Source organism: Hyla sarda, chromosome 2 (genome assembly GCF_029499605.1).
Source record: "Hyla sarda isolate aHylSar1 chromosome 2, aHylSar1.hap1, whole genome shotgun sequence".
Lineage (NCBI taxonomy): Eukaryota > Metazoa > Chordata > Amphibia > Anura > Hylidae > Hyla > Hyla sarda.
The window spans coordinates 297,679,192-297,699,073 of NC_079190.1; the positions used below are offsets into that span (position 1 = coordinate 297,679,192).

The following is a 19,882-nucleotide window of genomic DNA, read 5'->3' on the forward strand; positions in this document are numbered from 1 at the left end:
TCTGACATCTATTTTTAATCAATTGAGTGGGAATATTTTATTACACTATTAAAAGTTATATTTTAGGGGACTTATTAAGAGGGGAGTTAGTGACTCCTGGGCTTCGGCCCTGGGGTTTGTAGTTATTGTGTCTTAGGACCCCTCATTCCCCCGTTTGTTTTTTTTTGAGTTTCATAATGGTTTACAACAATAGTAGAGTGCTGCATCCATGGTTCTTCTGAAATGGGCGCATTGCTGCTTCTTTAGGAGGAGAAGGGTTGTCAGTCTGCAGCTCTCCACAAATCAGCCAAGGCAGACAGCAGGAGCAGCTCTGATAGGAGTAGATCCGCAGGGTAATGGCTCTTCTTTTCTTCATTTGGATTGCGGCAGTACGCAGAATACCTACTGATTTAAACTTATGGCCATCTTGGAGATGGTATAGTTGAAACACTTAGCATGTAGGTACTGAAAGTTGTAAAGACTTGGCGTTTTTTGACTGTTACATACAGCCTCAGGTCTCAATGACCTTGCATAGAATGGCTGATGTACAGGAACTGGGCTTTTTGCCATGTGTGTCAAGAAGTTTGTGTAGCATTTTTCTTCAAGTGCAATGAAGTGTCTCCTTATTTTGTCTTGTTAAAATGTAACAGATTTATTCTTCTCCTAAAGCACTCGGAGATGAACGTTGCTTTGGCTAAGCTGTCTTAAATTGTACTACATTATGTTGTGCAAGTTAAAGGTTTTGGTAAGGATCAAGATAATGGATAAAAATTTGAGTTACTCAAAAGGTAATCCTTTTTATTAGTTCGTTTGAAGGTGTCTTTGGGAGGTAATTGTTTTAAAGAATTAAATCATTAATTTTCTACAGCTAACACATCCCGGCAGGTTTGACAAGTAATCCTGCTGGCTCACCATACATAATGCACCGCCCCATGGTTCAGACTCACTCTCTTTAATTATGTGAATTCTAATTTTGGCTAGTGCCCAGATGTGACTGTCTTTTGAAGCTGTAGGAGATCACATGAACCGGCAATCCAAGAGCACCACCATCCCTTGTACGGGATCAGCATCTGCATATTCCAAACTACTTATTAACCGTTAGTATATCCGACACCTTCCACTTGTTTTACATGTTTTCTGCCTATAGTCTGTAAATGATATTGCCCAGTGGGCTTTTAAGATTTTTTTTTTTTTCTTAAAGTTGTCTCTCTAGACAACCCTTTTAAAAATGGTTGACCATGCGATGTTTAAAAGGTACGGGTCTGCCAGAAAGAGAGATTCACTAATGTATGGGGTTTAAATTTTGGCTCGTAGTAGGCGACTCCTCTTAGACCTCCATATGTCCTAATAGTATATTTATTAAATGAACGGGTGTTTAAGTTGGCACATATATGATTTTTTTTTCATATTTACCTTATCTTAAGGCACAAGCAAGGACATTTCTTACTAAATCCTGCTCTCTGTCCCAACAAACTGTACAGTAAGGGTTGTTTCTGTTGGCTTTACCCTTTTTAAATGCTAATGAAAGGTTTTAGGTCATGTCCAGATGTTGTAGATTGGTGAAGGTTTATAGCATCTGACTTCTGTTGATCAGCAGTTTACTTGCAGAAGCCTTCTGACAATCTGCAGGGCTGCAGCACACTGCAGATCCCCTTTAAGCTCTATTAGTAAAGCACACTCATCCTTGCATACTTACACATCCTGTGATTTGTTAGTGATCCGCTCACAAGAACTGTAGCAAAGCCCTCTACTACTTTGCTGCACTATATGGTTATTGTTAACACAACTTGCTATTTTCTGGTATTTTGGTCTTTCTGGTTTTTGAAACAAAAGCATCAGATTGTGTCATAAATCGGTCACACAATATTCCACTTTGAATATTGTATAAACAAGATCTGGACAAGCAGCATTATCAGACAGGTAGTACCAAAATTTCCCACCCCTGCCCTGGTTGAATTTGATGAAGAAAAAAAAAAATATATATATAAATATAACTAGGGAGAGTTTAAAGCAGCACAACCTCTATGATGTCAGTAGCGAGTGCACATAGAAAATAAACCCAGATCACAGGTGATGAAGATCCATAAACAAAAAGTCCAGCAGCACTCCAAATTCAGTGAGCAAAAACCTGTGACGTTTATTCACCCTTGTTTTAAGTACGACGTTTCAACCGCCTACTGTGGTCTTTCTCAGGCATGCTTGAATAAACTTCACAGGTTTTTCCTCACTGAATTTGGAGTGCTGTTGGACTTTGTTTTCATCACCCTTGATCTGGTTTTATTTTCTACGTGGTAGAAAAGAAAATCCCGGCACTCACTTTAGTCTTCTGCCAAGTGAAATGTGTTTATTGAAACACGGTGCAAACACAATATGACGTGTTTCGGCCAAAGCCTTTATCAGACTGACATGATGTCAGTCTGATAAAGGCTTTGGCCGAAACGCGTCATATTGTGTTTGCACCGTGTTTCAATAAACACATTTCACTTGGCAGAAGACTAAAGTGAGTGCCGGGATTTTCTTTTCTACCATTGCCATTTATTCCACGTGCACCACCAAGGGACTCGAGTGCCGACCCTTACCCATTTCTGTTATTTTCTACGTGCACCTGCTACTGACATCATAGATGTTGTGCTGCTGTAAACTCTCCCTAGTTATATATATATATATATATATATATATATATATATAGAGTTTTCTTTCAAGCATATTATGTAGCTCTTTAAATCAAAGGACAGTACCAATTTAGAGGTCATGGAAACAATATTACATATAACCTGCCCAAACAGTACAGCTGCATAAAGTAGAGTTGAATTTGCAACCAAGGAATGTTCTCAGCATTTCCTAATAACGTATTTTCCCATCCCAGTTAGAATGTGTGCGTCTAGATGCGTCACTCTTGAGAATATCCCATTATTGCTAGGTAGAAGTTTCTGTTCTTTCTAAATAATATAATGCTTATGAGTCACATAGCTAGAAAATTCCATTTTGCTAGTGGTTGGAGTTATATGGTAAAACGTTCTACCAATCCCAAAAATGTGTACTATTCGTAGTGCTGTTCTAGTGATCATTTTTATTTTTATTTATTTATTTATTTACTTATTTTCAGCTATTTGGGATCAACTTTTGGAAGGGCGAATAAAATTACAGAAAGTGCTTCTTACAGCTAACCAGCTTCCACAACATGACATGTTTGCGGCGTTCAAGAAAGAAGGAGGAGCCGAGTTCTTAGCACCACTAACAAAAAGTAAGTTTGACTCTCTTTCAAGAAAAGCGAAATACAAATGGTTGTTCTTATGTGCATAACTTTTTTATGCAAATTTCTGATAAATGCTTTTTTTTGTGAAATACTTGTAGTCCTTGAACAATTTTGTTTCTAGAATTTATGAATAACTAGGTGTTACTATTGCCCTTGTTATAGAGGTGTGTCCCGACAGACTGATACTGTCAGCACCAATAGGGAAACAGCCCTAACTGGTAACACCCAGTTGTCAATAAATATATGAATGTCTAGTAAGGATAAGGGTGCACTCACAGTACGATTGTGCTTTCCGAGGAACAAAATCATGGACATCTTGTAAAACTAGAATTCTTATGTGTCTTTGCACTGACACTCAACAGGCCCCATTTTCTTAATTTGTACATATTTTTACTTTGACAATAAAGCATGGTGTACTGTGCTTTAGTGTACATGCTTACATAGTTAGGGTCCGGGTAAAATGTATGTATGAACAGTCATGGCCGTAAATGTTGGCACCCCTGAAAATTTTCTAGAAAATGAAGTATTTCTTACAGAAAAGGATTGCAGTAACACATGTTTTGCTATACACTTGTTTATTCCCTTTGTGTGTATTGGAACTAAACCAAAAAAGGAGGAAAAAAAAGAAAATTGGACATATGACAACAAACTCCAAAAATGGTCTGGACAAAATTATTGGCACCCTTTCAAAGTTGTTGAAAAATAAGATTGTTTCAAGCATTTGATGCTCTTTTAAACTCTCCTGGGGCAAGTAACAGGTGTGGGCAATATAAAAATCACACCTGAAAGCAGATGAAAAGGAGAGAAGTTCACGAAGCATGGACAACAGAAAGAGGAGAAGAGAACTGTCTGATTACTTGAGAACCAAAATTGTGGAAAAATATCAACAATCTCAAGGTTACAAGTCCATCTCTAGCGAACTAGATTTGCCTTTGTCAACAGTGCGCAACATTATCAAGAAGTTTGTAACCCATGGCACTGTAACTAATCTCCCTGGGCATGGACAGAAGAGAAAAATTGATGAAAGGTGTCAACGCATGATAGTCCGGATAGGTGGATAAGCAGCCCCAAACAAGTTCCAAAGAAATTCAAGCTGTCCTGCAGGCTCAGGGAGCATCAGTGTCAGTGCGAACTATCCGTCGACATTTAAATGAAGCGCTCTGGCAGGAGACCCAGGAGGACCCCCTTGCTGACACAGAGACATAAAAAAAAAACAATACTACATTTTGCCAAAATTAACTTGAGTAAGGAACGTCTTGTGGACAGATGAGACAAAGATAGCTTTTTGGTGAAGCACATCATTCTTCTGTATACCAAAAACTGAATGAGGCCTACAAAGAAAAGAGCACAGTACCTACAGTGAAATATGGGGGAGGTTCAAATATGTTTTGGGGTTGTTTCACTGCCTCTGGTACTGGGTGCCTTGAATGTGTACAAGGCATCATGAAATCTGAGAATTATCAGCGGATTTTGGGTCGCACTGTACAGCCCAGTGTCAGAAAGCTGGGTTTGCGTCCGAGATCTTGGGTCTTCCAGCAGGACAATGACCTCAAACATACATCAAAAAGCACCCAGAAATAGATGGTGTCATGATCACACCCTATCGGTCCAGCCAAGACGCTAGAGAGAGTGTGATGGTGCAAGGGTTAAAGCCGCCAGACCTCTGGGTATCCACTACAAGTCCCAGCAAGTCACCAAATTAACCCTTAGATAAACGTGTTTCCACCAGAGCTGCCTTCAGAAAGGTGAGCTCATATATTTTAGAGATCAAAGACCAGAGCTGATTAAACATTTAATCTGATAAAAGGTATCACAATGCTAAATATATAAAAATACAGGAACAAATGACATACAGGTACAAAAATATATAAAAGAGTTTTGCAAGACAAGTTCAGAAAACAAAAGATGAAGTTCTTACAGCATGATGATATAGCAGTCCATGTGAGTGAGAGTCCAGCTCTTGTCAGCTTGTTGCACAATTTTTAACAACCTGAGTATAGCATTGTTAAATATTATATTTCTGCCTTTTTTGGAAGGGAGACTCCATTCCCCCTCCCCTCTGATCCCACCAGGGGGTCTTCTCTCTTCCTGGCCCCTTATCTGTTTGATTATATGATGGGACCAGAGTGCATGACTTCAAAAAAGCCTTTGACTTCAAAGGAGATGTAAGCAAACAGCCAGACCCCCAATAAAATGCAATACACAAACCCACAGTATGAATGACCTCCACCCCCAGGTCTTGGATAATACCTCACACACAGTTATCATTTATAATACACATATAGGAATTTAATAATCAGGCCTTGGGCCTGACAGATGGCAACACAGCACTGGAGAGTCCAGATCTAAATCCCATTGAACACCCCTGGAGAGATCTTAAAATTTGCTGTTAGGGAAAAGGTGCCAACATTTACGGCCATGACACTGTGTTTGACAAATGACCCGTACCTAGTTGCTAGCTGACTACATTCAAGCCATTGAAGTAAACGCCTGTCTGTGCACAAATACCTTGGAATCCCATCTTGAAGATAAGGCATCAGAATAGGGGGATTTTTAGGAGGATTCGGTCATCAGTATTTGCCGCACTAACCTATTGGTATAGGCTTGTAATGCAACTGTACTTACCATTCCAAGATCTTTGCCTCCATTCCGGCGATATGTTAAACATAACACGTCATTTTTACCATAAGTACCTACATAACCCCCCCCCCCCCCCCCCCCCAAGTTGCTAAATTCATTTTCTAAATGTTTTATTAAAAGTAACAAAAACCTACATCAGAATAAAGGCATTGATATAACTAATACAAAAGCCCGTCGGCCAGGGTAGGCCAGAGAACCAAGTGGATCAAAGAAACCTTAAACCTTGACAAAAATCAACAAAGTAGTGCAAAATCAATATACGACATATGAATTAAACAATAGACAAAAGGTGTGGAAATGGGGAGAACTAGGCAGGCATAACAAGCAACAAGGCTTAATAGCTAATAGAGCATCGGAATGAGACTAGAAACCTGAGGTCAATAATAAAATGCAAAATGAACGTACGTCACACTGTTGCATGAGTCTGAGACAACTGGAGAAGACAAGCAGACACAAACCAAGAGGGACACAGACAAACAACACAAAAAAGAGGGGGGAAAGGACCGGACAAAGCCTGAGACCAAGGGACCAATTGAGGATCAGCAACTAGCGAAAAGGCAGGCCAGCAGGACATGGGATGCTATCAATAGAAAGTGAACAGACGCAAAGGAGCAACACAACCAACTCACCCCTGCGCACCTAAACAAGAGACCTATAAGGACTGGAAGCACAGAACTCCGCCCACGGTAGCCACATGGCTCCTACTCTAGACACATCAGCCGGGAGGACCGCCAGTAATTCCTCGATGTGACGGGTTTGAGCAATTTCAGCGAATCATTCCTCTGTGGGAGGATCAGCAGACTTCCACCTCCGAGGAATAACTGTTTTAGTGGCCTGGAGGAGATTCCGTGCTAAAGACCACTTGTATTTCGCCTGTGCCATAGGAAACCTGAAGAGCAGCGCCACCTCGGGTGTATGGGGAACATGCACACCTGACACCTCAGAGATTACCTAGAGAACCAAATGTCAAAAGGGGGTGAGTGTAGAACACCCCCACCAGATGTGCGTCATCGTATCCTCCTCAGACCCACAGCGCCAACTGACATTAGGCACAGAAGGATACCAACGATGTAAAGTCGCCGATACAATGTACCATCTTGACATGATCTTATAGCAAGTTTCCTGGGCCTAGGTGGCGATGACTGCCTTATGTGTCAGGAAGAAGCAACGGGCCCAATCCTCGTCAGAAAATGTCTTGCTTAGCTCGCCCTCCCAGGTACGACAGGAAGCCGGTAAAGGACTGAGTTCTGGAAGACATGAAAAGGTCATAGAGATGGCATGCCGAGGGTACAATGAGGCAAGACAAAGGCGCTCAAAAGGCATCATCTGTGAGACAGCAACTCCTCCAGGGACTTCAGTCGTCCACCACTCAAAACATGGTGGAATCGAAGGGGTATCGTCAGGGAGGCGCCAAAGAAGTCTCCTTCCAAGGAGGCCCCAGGCAGGAACATTGGCTTATCAGTCACAGGTCAAAGAGGACCAAGGCGATCAATCAAGCAGCCCCCCCCCCCCTGCCGCGTGCAAAGAAATTAGTGTATGGCATGTGGAGTAGGAAGATGGGAATTGGGTCTGTTGGGATGGGGTCAAAGTCCATGGGAGAGTGGCAAAGACTCTGGGGGAGAGGTCCTGTGCTAGGCGAACCCATAACTTGGTATCAATTTTATGCGACCAGTCAAGAACACGGGCATGTGCGCAAGCCAAAAAGTACATGTGGCAGTAAGGCAAGCCAGTCCTCCGAGATATCTATCCTGGAGAGGAGGAGCCTGTTAAAGCGAGGCCGTGTCGATGACCAGACGAATAAGCTGAAACACTGTTGGACAAGGTGCCAGAAGGAGGCAGGGATATGAATGGGTAAAGTCTGTAAAAGATACAATAACCATGGCATAAGGGTCATTTTTAAAATGCTCATCCCACCAAACCAAGAGCACTCCCTCTTATTCCAAGAAGCGAAGTCTGTGCAAAAACGTGCCAGCAGAGGTGAAATATTGAGGAAGGAAAATTGGGTAAGATCTGATGATATTTTAGTCCCCAGATAGGAGATACCTAGGGAAGACCAACTAAAGGGAAAGGCAGAATGAAGGGAAGATTCCATATGTCCAGGCAAGGAAACATTAAGAGCTTCAGATTTGGAAAAGTTTATCTGAAAATACGACCAGGCACCAAACTCATGAACACGTGACATGAGGTTAGGCAGTCACACTACTTGGTTCACCAGATAGACCAATAGGTCGTCCGCAAAGGCAGAGCACTTATATTCATGACCACCTACAACTACACCGCGGACATTGGGATCCGCTTGAATCGATGCCAAAGGATGCTCCATCACCAGGACATATAGAAGGGGGGAAAGAGGGCAACCCTGTTGCATGCCATTCCTGTTAGAGAAGGGATTGGATAAGGAGCCATTAATTTTTAATGGGCTGTGGGGGAATGATAAAGGGCCATAACCTTTGCCGTAAAAACGGGCCCCAGCCCAACATGGTGCAGGGTTTGTGTCAGGGAGGACCAGGAAATGCAATCAAAAGCCTTCTTGGCATCGAGGGAAAGGATCATCAATTGCAATTTAGGAGACTGAGCATGATGGATAATATCCAAAGTCTTAAAGGGGTAGTCCAGTGGTGAAAAACTTATCCCCTATACTAAGGATAGGGGATAAGTTTGAGATCGCGGGGGGTCCGACCGCTGGGGCCCCCTGCGATCTCTCTGTACGGGGCCCCGGCTCTCCGCCGAGATAGCGGGTGTCGACCCCCGCACGAGGCGGCGGCCGACACGCCTCCTCAATACATCTCTATGGCAGAGCCGGAGATTGCCGAAGGCAGCGCTTCGGCTCTGCCATAGAGTTGTATTGAGGGGGCGTGTCGGCCGCCGCCTCGTGCGGAGGTCGACACGCCCCCTTCCCGCGAGCTGTCGGGGCTCCGTACAGGAGATCGCAGGGGGCCCCAGCGGTCGGACCCCCCGCGATCTGCAACTTATCCCCTATCCTTAGGATAGGGGATAAGTTGCTCACCACTGAATCACCACTGGACTACTCCTTTAATGGTATTATTCATGGCCTCCCTCCCTGGCACAAAACCTACTTGATCCGGGTGGACCAAAGACGGGAGAATAGAGTTTAGGCTGGTTGCTAGTAGTTTGGAATACATTTTGAGATCCACATTTAAGAGGGAAATGGGACTGTAGTTCCCACAGGACCGGGGATCCTTCCCGGGTTTCGGAAGGACCACTATGTGAGCCAGGGTAGAGGAAGGGGGTATAGGGTGTGTAGGAGAGACAGAATTGAAAGCCTGTAGCAGAAGTGGGGAGAGGGAATCAAAAAGGGTCTTATAGAATTTGGCTGTATAGCCATCTGGGCCAGGGCTCACCCCACCCGGGAGGTCCCGAACAACAAGGGTCAGTTCCTCCAGGGAAAAAGGAGCTTCAAGTGCCCCTACCACATCAGAAGACAAAGAAGGGAAAGGAGAGGAAGGGAGATTATACAAGTCGGGAGAAAAAGGTGTGGAAGGTGTCCTCTGTGGACTGGACCACAGGGCCAGTAGGAGAGCGAATGCAAGGGATATGGGATAAGTTTGGGCTACTTTGGTACAAAGCGCTCTGGCTAATATTCCTATATTTATAAAACCACTGCACCCCATCTGAAGCCAGCGCCCCCATGAATCCTCCAGCAACTGCTTCACCTCCGATCTAGCTAATTGCAGGTCCCGGATGACCGGCTGAGAGAGCGAGCGCTTATGCAACAACTTGAGAGGAAACTGAGAGGAGAGCTTTACATAAAAAGCCTGAGCCCTGACCTGCTTAAACCTAGAGCCATGTTTAATAAGAACCCCACGGAGGACCCATTTAAGCACCTCCCACTGAATAAACGGGTTAGTAGGGTCAGCAGCATGATCTCCCATAAAACTGGAAACAGTTGCCATCAGGTCAGCCAGACAAGGTGGATCCAATAACAAAGATTCATTCAATATCCACGACCAAGTCAAAAATGGAAGATGGAGAGAGCAGAATTACCGGAGCATGATCTGACCACAAGATGTTTCCAATCGAAGTGGAGACCACCCAGGGAAGGGCGCTATGTTGGACCATAACTTAACCCAGGCAACAGTAAGACCTGTGCGGGGAAGATAAAAAGCTATAGTCCCTGTCTGAGGGATACTACATGCACCAAATGTCAATCAGTTGCAAGAGAGCAAAAGCACGCTTCACACGTTTAATAGTAGCATAGGATTCCCACACAAATTTAAATTTTTTTGTTAACTATACATTTTATGGTAAAGTGGTAGGTGTCATGGTAAAGTATAATTTGCCCTGCAAGAAACAAGCTCTCAATTACCTCTCGGGTTGGAAAAATAAGAGTTATGTCTCTTAAAAGGCAAAAAGGAAAATATTAAGACTTAAAATGAAAGTTGGCTTTGTCCTAGGGCTGGGCGGTATGACCAAATGCGTGTATCACAGTATTTTTGTACCTTTTGGCGGTTCCACGGTATATAACGGCATTTCTTCCACAAACCCCCCCCAATCAATTATCAGCCCAGCGGGGTAAATACTCAAATGTCACCCGCAAGCGTTGCCCTCCTCGTGCCGTTTGTTGGGGCCGCCGGCGCTGACACTCCATACTGTGCGGTATCCCTATGCCCGGGCTGCAAAAGGTAAACAAAATAAACTAACGCATGTTCCTACGTCGGCCTTACTCTGGGGACAGGAACGACGGACAGCCTACCACCGGCCGCAGTGTTGTTCTGCCTCGGCCGGTGATAGGCTGAGCCCACTGTCATGCACTGTCATGCAGCGATGTTCCGCCTCAGCCGGTGATAGGCTGAGCGCACTGTTATGTAAGAAGCCAACCAGAGCGGTTGGCTTCTTACATAACAGTGCGCTCAGCCTATCACCGGCTGAGGCGGAACATCGCTGCGGCCGGGGATAGGCTGATGGCTGTCCGACGTTCCCGTCCCCAGGAAGAGCGTAACTTTTTCTTTAAGATAAAGTTTATTTTGTTTTTTTCAGCCCGGGCATAGGGATACCGCACAGTATAGAGCAGTGGTCTTCAACCTGCGGACCTCCAGATGTTGCAAAACTACAACTCCCAGCATGCTTTCTGAGAGTTGTAGTTTTGCAACATCTGGAGGTCCGAAGGTTGAAGACCACTGGTATAGAGTGTCAGCACCGGCGGCCGCAACAAACATGAGGACGAGGAGGGCAGCGCTTGCGGGTGACGTGAGTAATTTCGCCGATGGCTACAGCGCTGGGCTGATAATTAATTGGGGGGGCAGAACAGCGCTCGCGGGTAACATATGATTAGTTCCCCGATGTGGGGCTAATTTATTCATTCATTCCCGTGGGGGAGGGGCCAAACCGGTATTGTGGTATGGGTTAAAATTCATATCATGCAGCACAAAAATGTTGGTATTCGGTATGAACCAGTATACCGCCCAGCCCTACTTTGTCCTCAATGTAGTGGTAGAATGAACCTTAGGGCTAAATTTAAAAAAAAAAAGTCTCATTCAGACTTCTGTTTCTTTCATCTCACCTTTTTTTTTGGGGTTGGTTAATGACATCACGGACACTTGTACTGATACTATTACCCTGTGTAAATATTAGTAATACCCAGAACTGGTTTATATGGAGTGATGGGAATGCTTAAAAAATTATGCTAAATTGAACTGGATTTTAATTTGGTTAAAATCGGTCATGATTGTCATATGGTGTCAAGGTGTCCGAATAGATCATTTCCATTTCATTAGGAGACAGATGATGTCCTCTTATTCACTCTAATTGTTCCTAAAGAGGTGAGATCTAGATGGTGATGCAGACCCAGCATCACTACCACACTGGTGAGTTCTAATTATATATTAAGAAAGTAACTATGATAGGACACTGCAGATTAACCCCAATTTGCGATGAAGATATGAGCGAGAAATCGCACGCTGTGTCCATGCTGTGTTGAGTAATGAAAATGTGTATCCACTAATTATTACAAGTCAGTGGTAGCATGGCTTCATATGCTGCCGGAGTAACACGGCTGTGATCGGGCTGCAGATACTGCCTTTATATTCATGGCTGCTTGATAATCTTCACACTATGACCTGTAGTTTACTAGCTTTTTCTGATTTTACTGCAAAGCCCCTATAATTTAGATATCCTCATATGCCATATATATCTGTCTGAAGTAAAAATCACAAATACTACCTGTGATTCTCATAATAACATAGGATTATTCAGAACCCTATTATTATTATTGCACATTTCAGTTCCCATTGCCCTGGTAAAGAAATTTACAAAGACTGCTTGAATTTTATTTCTTCACTCTGAATTATTAAAATATGCATAAATAGTAAAGGCTTTTATCACATAAACATCTAAGTAGAAAACACAGGAACATTTCTATTTACCACGGTCAGCATTTTTATATAACCACATGCATATAGAGTTCCTTCTGTAGAAAATCTAGAACATTTTTATGCATGTTTTTCCAAAAGGTATTTTCCTCATTTAAGTGGAGGAGAAAGTCACAAAAGAGCCAAGTTTTTGCAAATGTACAAAGAAGCTCTACCCTTGGGTCAGATTTCCATTTGTTTTGTTGGGCAAAAACACCCCAAATAACGTCACCACTGCTGCACAGCAATATTCTCAGGGCAAGAAGGCAGCGACCAGATGTTAATGAGTCAACAGGGAATTATGTAATGCCAAACCCACTTGGCGTTTATCACTAATCAACTAATTTTTCTGCACTTTCGGGCTCAGTAGGGGAAAATTAAAGAAGCAATATGATTGGTTGCCATGAACAACTGGTTTGCCAGCAAAAACTCCATAGTCTCAGGCTCTCAACATCCACAGAGGTGAGTTGTGATGCATGGTATCTCTACTTACCTCTGCTGGTGGTACAGTATACAGCACAGTGCAGCACTGTATACTGTCCCTGCTAGTAGCGGATTGATCTGTGCCCACATCTGTATAGCTCAGGCTGGGCAGGAGTGCAAGAACATACAGTGAATACTGTATAGATCACTGGTTTACTGTAACCCCTTGTTTGGCTGAGCACTATGCGCTGGCCCAGCAGTGCTAGTTAACTCCTTGTGGGTATACAGTACACACACATATATATTGTAAGGAACCGTCCTCTGGGATTCACTCTGGGATCGTCCTGGACTACGCCACAGAATGCAAACCTGCAAACAAACGTTTATAATGCAAATCTGGCACCTTGCCAGTTTTATTAGACAGGTTGCAGGGAAAGAAATAAACAAAAAGCCTCAACAAAACAAAATCCTAGACCGTCTGGTCACTGCCTAAACAGATCAGCTTGTCCTGACTAACAACCGCTGAGCTTCCCTCAGCTGGTTAAACATATGTCCCCTGCAACCTTCTACTCATAATTCATGTCACTCTTTGAGCCACTCATAGCTCGGGCTGTGTACTCCTCAGCAGGCTCTAGCTCTCCCCTACAATCCACTTGCTGTCTCCAAGGAAGAGCCCAGATTAGACTGACTCTCCATCTTATATACACATCTCCCTTCCCTCCTGCCTCATTAATTAAGAAGCAGGTGAGAGATACTTCAGGGTGAGCCAAGGAAATAAACCCTTTCCCCTTTCCACCTCATCACAATATATATCTATATATCTATATCTATATTTATATATATATATGTCTATATATATATATATATATATATATATATATATATATATATATATATATATAATCTATCAGGGATGTGGAAATCCTATAGCCCGACGCCCGTGACAAGTAGTTTTGGGCGCCGGGCAGGTGAATTGTTTATAGATTTAGCCCTGTATCGGGCGAGCAGGGACAGACAGACTTCCCCCTTATTTTTCTTTAATGCCGGTGTGAGGCGCAGGAGCCGATGGAAGTCTTCACCTCACACCAGCTCTGAGTGTATGGAGGGGGCGGCGGCCTCCAGCTGACTGCAGAGCCCCCTTATCTCCCCTCCCGGAGGATGGACGGAGCTCAGAAGACACAGCAGGGTGAGAGAAAGGATGTAGACAGCTCCGTGCACAGCTCCATCCCCCGCACACAGCTCTATCCCTCCCCCTCCCCTGCTCTGTCTAGACAGGACCTAATGCACCACGGGGAGGTTGCTTGTTTGCACGGGGAAAACACAGAGCAGGGGGGAGGGGGAGGACGGAAATCTCACCTCACACCGGCGGGGACTACAGCTCTGTTGTCCACTCATGGCGGCTCAGGTGAGGAGACCGAGAATACAGGCGGCGGCAGGAAGGGAGGTTGTATATGTATGGTGTGAGTGTATGTGTGATGTGTATGTAATGTATGATGGGGGGGCAGCGGCAGGTGTATGTATGATGAGTGCATATGTATGGTGTATATCAGTGTTTCCCAACCAGTGCCCTAAAACCTCTTGACAAAGCCACGTCCTGCGGCGAAACATGTCGAGGGGGCATAGGATAGGTTTTTTAATATACAGTGTGGACTCCCCCCACCAACCGTGTGTACACTGCAGGCACACACAGGTAGATAATAGGTGATGCCTGGTTGGCACAGATAATTACTAATAATATAGGATGAGAGATACACTGCAATTTTTAACTCCTTTTTTGTTGGTGTTTTGAAATTAATAAAGATTATACCTTTTAACAAATATATGGGAAATATAGGGAATTAGTGGATCACTTTGGTGATCTTTTGGTGAATTTGTTTCCCAACCAGGGTGCCTCCAGCTGTTGCAAAACTACAACTCCCAGCATGCCCTGGGCATGCTGGGAGTTGTAGTTTTGCAACAGCTGGAGGCACCCTGGTTGGGAAACACTGGTGGATATGTATGGTGTGAGTGTGTGTGTATGATGTCTGTGTGATGTGTATGTAATGTATAATGTGTGTATGATGTCTGTGTGATGTGTATGTAATGTATAATGTGTGTATGATGTCTGTGTGATGTGTATGTAATGTATAATGTGTGTATGATGTCTATGTGTGATGTGTATGTAATGTATGATGTGTGTATAATGTCTGTGTGATGTGTATGTAATGTATACTGTGTGTATGATGTCTATGTGTGATGTGTATGTAATGTATGATGTGTGTATAATGTCTGTGATGTGTATGTAATGTATGATGTGTGTATAATGTCTATGTGTGATGTGTATGTAATGTATAATGTGTGTATGTCTGTGTGTGATGTGTATGTAATGTATGATGTGTGTATGATGTCTATGTTTGATGTGTATGTAATGTATGATGTGTGTATGATGTCTGTGTGATGTGTATGTAATGTATGATGTCTATGTGTGATGTGTATGTAATGTATAATGTCTGTGTGATGTGTATGTGTGATGTGTATGTAATGTATAATGTGTGTATGATGTCTATGTGTGATGTGTATGTAATGTATAATGTGTGTATGATGTCTATGTGTGATGTGTATGTATGTGATGTATGATGTGGGGGGGCAGCGGCAGGTGTATGTATGGTGTGAGTGTATGTGTGTATGAAATGTATGATGTGGGGGGGGGGGCAGTGGCGGGGGTGTGTGTGTATGATATGGGGCAGTGGCTGGTTCATGTATGATGTGTATGCATGAATGTTTTGTATAGGAGCGGACTGTCACGTCGGGCATTAGGGCAGTTGTGCCATCTAATTTTATTTATTTTTAGTGGCACCCGCACCAAATTGCACCCCCAGAATCCTCCCCTTCATACTCACCCGCCAACCAAGAGCCCCACGGATGCACACAAACACGCCCGAACCAAAACTACAACTCCCAGCATGTTGGACCATAACCTAAACTGTAGAACTATAAAGTGTAACATGCTGGGAGTTGTAGTTTTGGTTCGGGTCAGCTGCAGCGCTATAGGCTGCATCAGGGCATGCTGGGTGTTGTAGTTACTAACTGTAATTCCCAGTATTCCTTGACATAGACACTGTCTCTGCAGCCTACACAAACCAAAACTACAACTCCCAGCATGTTACACAATAACCTTAACTGTACTACTATACAGTGCAACCTGCTGCAACACCCACACAACCATAGACTGTATCAGGGCATGCTGGGAGTTGTAGTTATCTACTAACTAAATGCAACTTCCAGCATTTTCTGACACAAAATGCAGCACATAAACTGGAGAAGCAGAACACCCCCCCCCCCCCCAGTAACACATAAGTCCCTATGAAGACTGAAAAATAGTGATTAAAATATTTTAAAAAGTGCGTATATATGTGAATAAGCCCCTTTCCTAATAAAAGTTTCCAATTTTCTTTAAATAAAAATAATGTACAAAAATAAACATAAGTCGTATCGCTGCATGTGGAAATATCCAGACTATTAAAATATAATGTTAATTAAACCGTACGGTGAACGGTGTAAATGTAAATAATAGTCCAGAATTGCTCATTTTTGGTCACTTCATATGAGAAATTTTTTATAAGGTGATCAAAAAGTTACATCTAGACTTTTCTGTGGTTGTATGGGGTGTAAGAGGAGCTACAGCTCTCCCTCCGCTAATAGCCTGACATACTGCGATCACCTATTAACCATTAGATCACCGCTGTCAGCAGTGTCTAAAGGATCTTACATCCATCCCTGGTGGTCTAGTGTGTGGGGGGGGGGGGGGGATCAGACTATTTTGGTTGAAATTATTTTATCTACCAGGACAAGTGGCTTTTCTTGAGGGACAAGTAGATTGTGTTCCGCTTTAGTCCCTTGGACAAGTAGTTTTTTTTTTTAATTTCCACACCCCTGATATATATATATATACACACACACAGTACAGACCAAAAGTTTGGAAACACCTTCTCATTCAGAGTTTTCTTTATTTTCATGACTATGAAAATTGTAGACTCACTCTGAAGGCATCAAAACTATGAATTAACACGTGGAATTATAGACATAACAAAAAAGTGTGAAACAACTGAAAATATGTCATATTCTATGTTCTTCAAAGTAGCCACCTTTTGCTTTTATTACTGCTTTGCACACTCAATCTCTTGATGAGCTTCAAGAGGTAGTCACCTGAAATGGTCTTCCAACAGTCTTGAAGGAGTTCCCAGAGATGCTTAGCACTTGTTGGCCCTTTTGCCTTCACTCTGCGGTCCAGCTCACCCCAAACCATCTCTTTTGGGTTCAGGTCCGGTGACTTTGGAGGCCAGATCATCTGGCGCAGCACCCCATCACTCTCCTTCTTGGTCAAATAGCCCTTACACAGCCTGGAGGTGTGTTTGGGGTCATTGTCCTGTTGAAAAATAAATGATGGTCCAACTAAATGCAAACTGGATGGAATAGCATGCCGCTGCAAGATGCTGTGGTAGACATGCTGGTTCAGTATGCCTTCAATTTTGAATAAATCCCCAACAGTATCACCAGCAAAGCACCCCCACACCATCACACCTCCTCCTCCACATCAGCACACCTGTGAAGTGAAAACCATTTCAGGTGACTACCTCTTGAAGCTCAATAAGAAAATGCAAAGAGTGTGCAAAGCAGTAATCAAAGCAAAAGGTGGCTACTTTGAAGAACCTAGAATATGACATATTTTCAGTTTCACACTTTTTTGTTATGTAAATAATTCCACATGTGATAATTCATAGTTTTGATGCCATATATATGAGAGAGATGGCTGTAGACTGTATACTGTAGGCAGCGAAGTCAAATAACCCACCTCGTTCCTGGTCCAATGTAGCCCCATCTCTAGTGATGACTAGCGGCTGAGCTACAGATAGGAACAAGCTATAAAGGCTATCTGGGAATGCTGGGAGTTGTAGTTTTGCATCAACTGGAGGCTCCCTGTTTGGGAATCAGTGCCATAAAGGGTCTGCTCACATTATACATTTCTAGGATACATTCACATGGGAGTGCATCCACAGCATATTTGATGATGCGGATGAGCTGTCAGCTTACTCAGAGTTACAGCAGTGCGAGTGAAGTGCCATATTTTGTATTTTGCAGTGCTGGACTAAGACAGCTCCATTGGCTGACACGCGCACACCCGCCGCCTACCATTGGTTCCTTGGGGGGGCTACCACTGCAAGAGGATGTCTCATGTTGTGATAGCCGAAGCGATGCGGCTGCAATGTAATTGATTTCCCCGCTATGCGGACAGTGCGCCCGTAAGGGGGCTCTGTATGAGATGCCAGCCGCTGCGCTCAGCTTATGACTCCCGTGGGCGCACGGTCCCCAAAGTGGGGAATGAATTTAATGTCAGCCGCAGCGCTGAGATCCCCCCCGTGGGCGCACGGTCCCTATAGCGGGGAATCAATTACATTACAGCCGCAGCACGAATAACATTGCAGTCGCAGCTCTTCGGCTATCACAGCAGGAGACATCCTCTTGCTGTGGTAGCTGAACTCACAATGAAGGGATCTGTGTGTGAGACAGCATATTTGTGGTGACGTGACACGCACAGAATACAATTAGGGTATGTTCACACTGAAGGTTTGGAGAGGAATTTCCGCAAGTAATTATGCTCTCTTGGGGGCTAGTTTTTGCACCATAACCTGTAGATTTTATTGGTACCATTTCGGCATGGTTTGTATTTTTTTCAATGCTTTTTATTAAATTTATTATTGGGAAGTGATATGACCAAAAGACCACAATTCAGTTTAAAATTTTTATATATATATATATATATATATATATAATATGTTTATGCTTATGCTATTCACCCCGTGGTTTGTTTAACTTTCTATTTTAATAGAATCATTTAAAAAAACATTTCCACATGAAGCACTACAAAATGTGTTTTTTTATTTTTATTTTTTTTACTTTGAATAATTGGAACGGGGTGATACGTTTTTATTACTATTTTTTTTTTCCTCCTCGCCTTTTAAAATCCTTAAATGGGCACTGTCATTAAACATTTTTTTGCTATTGCACTCCTTGTGCATAAAGAAATTCCTTCTAATGTACTTGTTTAAAAAGTCTGGAGTGCTGAGGGTGTGTGTGTGCAGCCTTAGCCAATCATAGCTCATCTCACACTGAACTGCTCTGAGCTGTGTGTAGCAGAGTGAGGGAGGAAGTTCTCCCCTGTATGGCTTCCGATGATGTCACGCCTGCTGGGTAACACCCCTTCCCAGTCTGTGAATCTGACTGAGCACAAAATACAGAGCAATATCAAGGTAGAAAATTTAAAATAATAAAAATAAAGTCAGGGGGTGTTTTTTTTCATTATGGGGCAGTTAACTTGGAGGATTACAACATTTAACAAGATCATGATCGGTATTCTTTAAAGTGTACCCATCAGATCAATCAAAAAAACAAAACTGTTATATGTTGCTCAGTATCTCATCGTGATCATGTACATGCACTTTTTTATGTCTATGACCTACATTTATCTCAGAGTCAGCTTTATTTCTGAAATACCTTAATTTTGTCCGCCAGAAGCAGGGGGGTGGGTACTCACTGTGATAACCACTCCCCCTCCCTCACCTCAGTCCATTGCTTCCCTACCAGGGTGCCTCCAGCTGTTGCAAAACTACAGCTCCCAGCATGCCCACACATCATTTGGCTGTGCAGGCATGCTGGGAGTCTTAGTTTTGCAACAGTTGGAGGCATATGATTGTAGTCCCCCTTTATTACACACACACACTGGCTTCATATATTCTTACACATACACATTAGATAGACACACTGATATACACACATACACATATATCCACACACACCTACATGCAGGGACACTTACTTTTTCGTCTGCAATGCAATGTGTTTCTCTCACACAGCAGACATCAGTGAGAGCCTGGCAGCAGGCTTCCTCCCCCTCCCCTTCTCTTCACATGAGCCTGCAGTGTGCACAGCCTCCACCCCTCCAAAACGTCCAGGACGATGCAGTGTTCACAGAAGGACTGAATGCATTCCAGAAGGCAGGGAGGCAGTTCTTTGACTGGCTTTTTCAGTATGAAATACTGTAAATTTTCTAATGAAAGCAATTGCAAAACCTATTGGTTTTGCTTGCTTTACAACTTATCAAAAGTTTTCATATCTGACAGTGCCTATTTAACTTTCCATTCACAGACCCATATGAGGGCTTGTTTTTTGCGTGACCAAT

At 43.2% G+C, this 19,882-nt stretch overlaps 1 protein-coding gene across 1 annotated transcript in view; it reads left to right on the plus strand.

Annotated features, from left to right (window-relative positions):
- AATF (apoptosis antagonizing transcription factor) overlaps positions 1-19,882 on the plus strand; it is a 193,651-nt gene that overhangs the window by 33,985 nt on the left and 139,784 nt on the right. Inside the window, exon 4 of the mRNA XM_056557544.1 lies at positions 3,086-3,223. Within this exon, the coding sequence (XP_056413519.1) occupies positions 3,086-3,223 (138 nt within the window). The remainder of the gene's footprint in view (positions 1-3,085; positions 3,224-19,882) is intronic.